At 37.4% G+C, this 8,853-nt stretch overlaps 1 protein-coding gene across 3 annotated transcripts; it reads left to right on the forward strand.

The window, feature by feature from the left end:
* The first annotated feature begins 277 nt into the window (after positions 1–277).
* On the forward strand, positions 278–8,472 carry LOC306904833 (flavin-containing monooxygenase 5-like). Of its 3 annotated transcripts, none has more exons than XM_079474973.1 (9): positions 278–335; positions 2,554–2,698; positions 2,791–2,979; positions 3,106–3,271; positions 3,791–3,933; positions 4,142–4,335; positions 4,621–4,976; positions 6,298–6,370; positions 6,997–8,472. In XM_079474973.1, exons 2-9 carry the CDS (start codon positions 2,567–2,569, stop codon positions 7,424–7,426), a joined length of 1,683 nt encoding a protein of 560 aa, XP_079331099.1. In that variant the 5' UTR covers positions 278–335; positions 2,554–2,566; the 3' UTR covers positions 7,427–8,472. The 3 variants fall into 3 exon arrangements, with proteins under 3 accessions (XP_079331099.1, XP_079331100.1, XP_079331101.1); XM_079474974.1 differs by having other exon boundaries at positions 328–1,544; XM_079474975.1 differs by lacking the exon at positions 278–335 and adding an exon at positions 2,364–2,444.
* The last annotated feature ends 381 nt before the right edge of the window (positions 8,473–8,853 follow it).

Raw genomic sequence — 8,853 nt, forward strand, 5'->3', positions numbered from 1 at the left:
TAAAATTTTAAACTGTGTGTGTCTAAATAACATAAAGTTATCAAAATAATTGATTCAGACAAATGTTTTTGGCATTTTATGGCAATTATGACAAATTGTAGAATTACATGTGCAATTTTATTATACTTGGTATAATAGATAGATTATGTAAGTCCGGTACTGTAAGTGCACTTAATCAGGACTTTGTAGCTTTGTAGATAAGATTCAAGCATTTCTCAGTACTATTAAACTGGTTAGGCATTGACCGATAGCGCCGCCCCTATTGTAAACCTGTGTCACTCTTGTTACTCTGAGTGTTATTTACTGTCATTAAACTTCTCAGTTCTTACATCCAGGTAAGATACCATGAATTAAATACATTCTTTGTAACAAATGTATTTATTGGAAATGCTTTTTAAAATAGATAACAATAAGTTAGATGACCTTTTGATATGTAAAGTAAATATGTAGACCTGTTGAGAGTTGATGGGTACTGTAAATAGAACACTTATTGTTTGAAAAATAGTTTTGGATGACCTAGGAACACAATCCAAGGGTTACAGTCCTTGACAGTGATGATTACATTGAGCAAAAAGAGCTAACTGAATCTGCCTTGAACTATTGTGAATTTTGGTTTGTTTTATCAAATTTGTTGTGTTATGCACCTCTGGGACACTGTAGATATGAATTGTTCGCATAAACCCACATTGTAAGTGGATCTCTTGAGTTAATTGACTGTATCTTCTCTCAGCATGGTTCAGCAGCAAATGCGTCTTACATTCACATTTATTCATTTGGCTACACGACAGACACTTTTTCCAAGTAGGAGAGAATATAACATTTTGTCAACATACGTGCATCTACATACTGTGGTAAACATACATTTTTGTGCAGATGTGGTTCTTGGTAAATGCAAACAAACATATAGATCAAGGTGAATGTGCACCTGCAAGGGCTACCCACCTTGGTTTATCATAATAATTAACAGCAAAATGACTTCAAGTGACCATTGTTTGTATGCTTCGCTAATTCAAGGGTCCTCCATGTGTATGAAATACCCATGGCACTGTTTGAGCGGGCAGCTGTTTTAGCAGTTACCACCCCTTTAAGGGAGACACTGTAATGTAGGGGCACAGAAATTATAAAATTGATTACATTTATACATTTCTCTGCAGAATCTTCAGCTTGTTAGAACATTGCACAACAAAGTGAATCTCCGTTATGTGTGTTGTGATAAAGACTTAATGTAGTGTTTATCTAAATACTTTCAAATGTTTTTTTAGCAAGTTGAACATTGAATAAAGGATGATTTACAAATGAATCCCCACCCTACAGATATTTATTCGGCAGATTCTTACTTGGTCATACATTAGACGACTGTTTCAAGTGTTGGGACGTGTAACAACTTTGTACTAAAAATAAATGTAAAGGCATTGAATTATTAATCAATTTTAATAAGAACTTTTGCTACCATATCTTTAAAAAACGTAATTTCTGCTTTATAAGATAAGTATTCCGCAGATCTTGAAATCAACAATACAGAACCAAATCATCCATCTTATAAGGTGAGTTTCTTTGAAACAGAATATTCTTATAATGCTGAGGACATTTCAGCAATGTTTCTAAATTTTACATAAACATTGCGATGGTTTAATATTTCAATGTTGATTGTATACAATACATTTACAGTACATGTGTAAAATGTAAATTTCATATGGCATTTAATATAGCTAACTTTAAATAACGCGGTTTTAGTCACCTGTCTCAGCCACAGCTAAAGTTTTTACCTCCACACAATAACACCACTGGGGAACAGTAACATTGGGATCAATTTCAGGGGAATCTTTCAAGCGTTATTCTTATAGTTTTTGAGACAAAGTCCTCTGAAATACCCCAGGGCACTGTTTGAGTGGGCAGCTGTTTTTCAGCAGTGACTGAAATCATAATGGACATTGTTGAGTGCACTCAGTCCATCCCCTGATGCATCGAGCGTCAACTAGTGTGCACTTGAAGCTATCCACAAGCCATTCCTGGTGGGGCTCGCGATTAATGAATTTCGTTGTCCCGGCAAATGTTGGTGCCTGCAGCACTCCCAACGCAACCACTATCAGAATTAACGCTAATTGATTCACTCCTTCAAGTAAACTATACTGATGAATAGGGAATGAGGGTATAGGGAGCAAATTTAGACACTATGAAGCCAAATTTGTTCACATCCACTCTCATGTGTGTTCATACTCCTCAGTTTTCTTAAGTTGTTTGTTCATCTCCGTTTGGTTTTGTCCGATTGGTGTGTCCTCCTGTTCTTCTATGTTTTTGGACTATCAAAGTGGATTTAAAGAGTTTATCTTCATGTTTTTTGGAATTCTACACCACTAGCCATAACAACATCGATTCGGTTGTTGATGTACTTCATAATGTCTTCCATGAATATGGACACAATTAAAAATGGGTAACCATTTAAGGTACAATGGCCAATTTTTTTAAATTGAAATGACTGTTGCAAAATCCAAATTGTAGAAGTTTAAATCTTTGGATTTAATTCTGTCATCCTCCTCTGCCTGTTGCCTAAAGGTTGTAAGCCAACATGGCTAAGCGTGTTGCTGTGATTGGAGGAGGAACATCGGGGCTAGCTTGCATCAAATGTTGCCTGGATGAAGGTCTGGAGACGGTGTGTTTTGAGAGCAGTGATGACATTGGAGGACTCTGGAGGTTTAAGGTCAGAAAGTTGACTGATTTCCAATATGTCAAACATCAAATATATGTTTTAATTTTAAAGCAGACTGTTTTCTTTCTGTCTCTCCATTTTAGGAAGATCCAGATCCAGCACGGGCCAGTATTTATCAATCTTTGATCATCAACACCTCAAAGGAGATGATGTGCTATAGTGATTTTCCCATCACCGCCAACTTCCCAAACTATATGCACCACTCTTTCATCATGGATTATTTCCGCACGTACGCGGAGCACTTTCAGCTTATTCAGCACATCCGCTTCCAGGTCAGACCTGAACAGTTGCGATTTTGCTCTTTAAGAGCTTTGTGTGAGGTTATGAATATATCTCAGGTTAGTTTAGAGTTATAGTCTATGCAAAAAAAAAACATTTGGCCATTTTTACTTTCTTAGACAAAAGTCCTTCATGTCACACCAAGGCCTGACTTCCCTCACTCTGGCCAGTGGGATGTAGAGACAGAGTCTAAGGATGGCAAGAGAGAGAAGCAAGTGTTTGATGCTGTGATGGTCTGCACAGGCCACCACTGTCACCCACACCTCCCTCTACAAGATTTCCCAGGTACAACACAGATTAATGACAAAGCAAAAACCGTGTACTCTGAGCAAAGTGCAACAATGTATTGTATTTAAAGACCAAGCTGTGTCTGGAGCATGAATGGGTAACGGTTTAAATGCATGGTTCATACTTCAACCTGGGTTGACAATTAATCCTCTCTATTCAAGATGTCCTCATTTCACACTGTACAATTGTTATGGCGATTAATGTTCTGGAGGTCCCATCTGAAAAACACTTTAACCATGTCTTGAACATTGTGGGGGAACAAACCATTTGGGTGGGGAGGGCGATAGACATATATGAATAAACAAATAAATATACACAATGCAAGTTTTCATTATGCAACGCTTTAGTTTAAGTTTGAGGTCAATAACTCTAACATTTTGAATTTCATGAATCATTTTCTTAGACAGGTGGATCCCTGGCTTAAAGTTTAACATGCTAATACACATTACTTCTACACTCCTATCTATATTATAGTAACTCAAGTTCTGTATTAAAGTTATCAAATCATGTCTTTAGGAATAGACACATTTAAGGGGAAATTCTTCCACAGCCGTGAATACAAAACACCTGAAGAATGGCGAGGGAAGAGAGTAGTTGTGATTGGTATTGGAAACTCTGGAGGAGATATCGCTGTGGAGCTGAGCAGAATGGCCAAACAGGTGATACACCACTACACAAATAATCCAGACCATAAACATCATTGTTGTTGTGGGCTGGGGGTATTCAGAAAGTTACACAAAAATATACATTAAGCAGTTTTACATTGTCGTAATTAATTATAGTAGAAATAATTACAGCTTAATTTATCTTTTTCGATTAACATCAACCATTTGAGTCTGGGATCACATTGTTTTACTTTAATTCCAGGTTTTTCTGAGTACCCGAAAGGGTTCTTGGATTCTAAATCGTGTAGGAGACAACGGTTTTCCTTCAGATATGTTAAGATACAGAGCACATATGTGGCTTTTTAAATTCTTGCCTAAATTTCTCATCAGTATGAGAGAGAAAAAAGTCAATCGAAGATTCAATCACAAGCTGTATGGACTGCAGCCTGCCCACAGGTACTGTAAACACTGGCACTAATAAGACTTTTGCCTCAAACATCATTTCAGATTACAAAAAACTCTGAAAATCCATAGAAAACAGAGGCAAGATGCTTTGAACATCTTCCTGCCAACTCAGTGGGCAAATTATTTAATTTTATATGTTGAATCCTTTTTAACATTTGCTATAGATATGCTGTCAATATGTTTATTTTATACATTTACAATGTCTACACAACATCAAGTAAAAACACCCCTTGAATTGCAGTGCCATTTTGTCATGGAGTGTTCGTTTCTCCCTAGACTTTTCAGCCAACATCCCACGGTCAATGATGAATTACCAAACCGCATTCTCTCTGGTACAGTCTCGGTCAAGCCGAACGTGCAAGAGTTTTGTGGATCAAGTGTGGTGTTTGAGGATGGCACCATTGAGGACGACATCGATCTGGTGGTGTTTTGCACGGGCTACACTTTCTCATTCCCCTTTCTCTCTTCACATATAATTCCTGTCTCAAAAAACAAGGTGTCCCTGTACAAATATATATATCCACCAAACCTGGAGCGCCCAACTTTGGCTGTGATCGGTCTGATTCAGCCTCTGGGAGCCATTACGCCAATCTCTGAGATTCAAGCGCGCTGGGCCACGCGTGTTTTTAAAGGTAGGCTATCTAAAATGGTGCAGACTTGTCCACACAGAGAACTATAGGATGTATAAAACAGTCATGTACAATTATTAGTTTAGTTTATGAAGAACTTTTATGGCAAGAGTATTGATTTCTGTTATTCTGACATAGAAAAGGGTTAAACAAAAAATATTTATAAAGCTCAGAATTTTATGACTGCATTGAAATATATATTCTACACTGCTATGTAGTGTCAAAAACAGTAAATAATAAGTCTTTATAGTAATGTTTACTTTTATAAAATTCATCTTTTCAGAACCAAGAACCCCGAACCGCGTTCATACAACACGCAACCGCATGCTCAGAATCAGCTTTTCCGCTCGTGGTTATTATCAACAATTCAGTTCGGCGTGTTAGTTACCATCTGCTGGAGTTAACATACTCATGCACGTCAAAAAGTAACTGAAAAAAAAGTGGATAAGTGCTTTCTGGAGATGCGAACCGTTTCGAACGTTCCAGTTGGATTTGGTTGCTGCGCATGGTTAATTCTACCAACGGGGTGGTTATGCGGGGAAAGCCTAAGTGTCTTTGGCTTTCGTGTTGCGGACACTCGCATTTATAATTCACCAAAAGCTTCCGTTTCCGGCCCCAAACGGTAGCGGCCCACCAGGAAAATGCCCAGTATAGCAGATAGCCAGTCCTCCCCTGCTAACGTTAGAGGTTTACCTTCAGCAAAATGAAAGCACTTCACACCAATGACGGCATACTTTAGAAAACGATCACGATTATATTGTAGTGCACAGAAATGTCATTCGTGAATGAAGTGCTAGTTTATTTTTCTGCACCTAGTTATAGAGAGCTGACGGTAGTTTTGAGAGCCCCGGAAAGTGGCGGGCAAGCCTGATGCGGTAAAGTTCCCAGTAAGTGGGAACAAAAAGTGTACCTTAGCTTTCAGAAGCTTCAATATTTTTATTATTCATTTAAAACATATTGTGTATGTGATAGATGAACACGCTGTCATGTACCTTGCATACTTTTAAAAACTAAGCGTTTTGTCGACCGTGATAAATTCTTATAGCAACCGTTGTTGAAACCATGACAGCTTACTTCTTAGATCAGAAGGCTTCGTGTTGTTTCCAGGCGGACCGTTAAAGAACCTGTCGTGCACGACCAATCAGATTCAACCAATCAGATGACGACTTAGAACATGCTGAAGTGTTTCCAGAAAAGTGTGCCTAATGCATCAGACGTTTAGCCAACGGTCCATAGGCGTGATTTCTGAGGCTGAGACTAATATGAATATACAGTAACATTTATTTTTAACATTTTGACATTGTACTGTGATATCTCCACTTAGGAGTCTGTAAGCTGCCTTCTATGAGTGCAATGCTGGAGGACATTGAAGCAAAGGAGGAGAAAATGGCACAAAGGTTCTACACACTTAACACATGACTATTATTATAGATAATAGATGGGGGTTAGAGCGTTGGGCTTGTGATCAGAAGGTTGCAGGTTCAAATCTCAGTGCCAGCAGGTCATGACTGAAGTGCCCTTGAGCAAGGCACCTTACCCCTGATTGCTCTGCAGTAATGTGTCACTGTAAAAAACTACTTGTAAGTCGCTTTGGATAAAAGCGTCTGCCAAATGAATAAATGTAAATGTAAATGTAAAATTTTAATGTGTCCCCATTCTGGAGACATTTGGCTGTCTGCAGTCCTGTAAAAAAACATGATTCTGGTTTTGCAGGGATTGTCGGAATAATAGACATTCATATATTGTGCCTTAAATATTATTTTTGGACAAAGTAGTTACTGTTATTTTCAGACTCTGGATAAAATGTTGCTCAAGTTTGCATGGTTCGTGCCAAATCTTCACAAACAAAGTGCACTGTGGTCGACTGTCACTTTTTATGTAATGAAACCACATTTTTTACAATTTGCCAAATCATGCACATTTTCTCTTACATACTAAAACTTTCAAACATTTGTTTCTTTGCACATTGTGGCCTTGGTTTCAGAACTGCTGGTCTTTATTACATTTTCATACTCTCATGCAGGTACATAGCTACACAGAGGCACACCATCCAGGTGGACTACATCCCTTACATGGATGAAATTGCTACAGAAATGGGTGTTCGTCCTGCTATGCTAAAGTTGCTCTTGACAGACCCTATACTGGGTTTAAAAGTGATCTTTGGGCCCTGCACCCCGTACCAGTTTCGGCTGTGTGGACCCGGCCGATGGGAAGGTGCACGCCAGGCCATCCTGACACAGTGGAATCGAGTCTCTCGGCCCCTGAAAACACGGCATGTGTCTGAGGAGAAATCCCACCGATCCTCTGCTTCACTCATTTTCTCAGTTTCTGTTGCAGCTCTGTTCTCTGCTCTGTATTACAGCAGGGCCAGTCTGTACACACTCGTATCAGACCCTTCAGTCATCCTGGACAAGATAAGGGCTTATGCACCATTGCCATCGCCCACAAAGTGATCAGGAAACATCACACATGTTGTATTAAATCTGAAATCATGGCAAGTGACTTTTGATTGTAAGAGTGTGAGTAAAGTTTAGTAATTATTTTGTTGTATTTTATGCTTTGGTTGACATTGTGACACTCAAAATTATTAAATCAATAATGTCAAGGGATGTTGATAATGTTGTAACTAAATTGACTAAGATTCATCAGCATTCTGAAACAATTTGCTATTTGAAACATGTATAGTCTGATTTTGTTGATTTGAAATTAAAATTATGAAGTGAAATTATTTCCTTAACAACACATTTAGTCTATTGACATTCATCTCCATTGCTTCTCATTTCTAGCATGGAATATTACAATGAGAAAATAGGACTAATAATAACAACAATGTACAACAATCGTCTTGTTTAAATGTTTACATCAACATGGCTTTTAATGTATTGTTTAATGTATTGTTGCTTTGATGTAATAGTCCCCACCTTTGGTAGTAGTTGTGTGTGAGTCTCTCATTTGAAAAAGATGGATCTCATCATCATATGGCACTTTGGATAGCCGTCAAATATGTGGTGATGTATCATATGTTAACGTTTGGACTGAGTTAGTTTTGTAAATTTGTGGGAAAAAATATAGAAACAGCATGTACATGTCACCAATGTTGAATTTCAAATGACACCATAAATAAATACTAATTATTTAAAAAATCTATAAAATTGTCAAAAAAAATATTTTTAGTTTTAAATGTTTAAACTATTATAAAACGATATTACATTTGAAAATACCTCTGACAAATGTAGCTCAAGTTCTGTCCCAGGTACAGTAAATCTAGAAATGCTTTGCTTTTCTCTGGTAGCCTATGCACATATCTGATTTATTTCAATTCTGATAGCACTTTTTTCTGCCAAAGTTCTACAGTTTCTGCCAAAGTCTTTTTTAAATGCTTTTTGGAATGCATGTTTTACAACTAAAAAACGAATGCCAAAATAACCTAATTGTACTTATAATCATTATGAAAAGAATACATTCTTATGTTCTTAATAAACCAGAGAACGTTACATGGACAGGCTGTTCTCATAAACTGTGAAGGTCGCCATTTGCTGGGTTGGGAATCGAAAAACAATTTTGATTTGTAATCGAAAGGCAAGGAATCGGATCGGACCGGAAACAAAAGGAATAGGATACTTGAGATTAAAATTTTATTCCTCATATCAATTTCTATGTGCATGTTTTCAGAAAAGTATACGCGTTGCGTGATCTGCTGATATCTCAAAGGCCTTTATTGAAAATGAACAATATTTTGTAGTAGGCTATAGTAACCATAGTTTACCTATAGTATTTGCATTAAAAAGCACACGGACCATATATATATATAGCAAACAAATCAATAAGCAAGCTAAAGGACCATAAAGGTTTTACTTAAACTGTGGAATCGAAACTGTAA

This window comes from Barbatula barbatula (assembly GCF_947034865.1).
Source record: "Barbatula barbatula genome assembly, chromosome: 15".
NCBI lineage: Eukaryota > Metazoa > Chordata > Actinopteri > Cypriniformes > Nemacheilidae > Barbatula > Barbatula barbatula.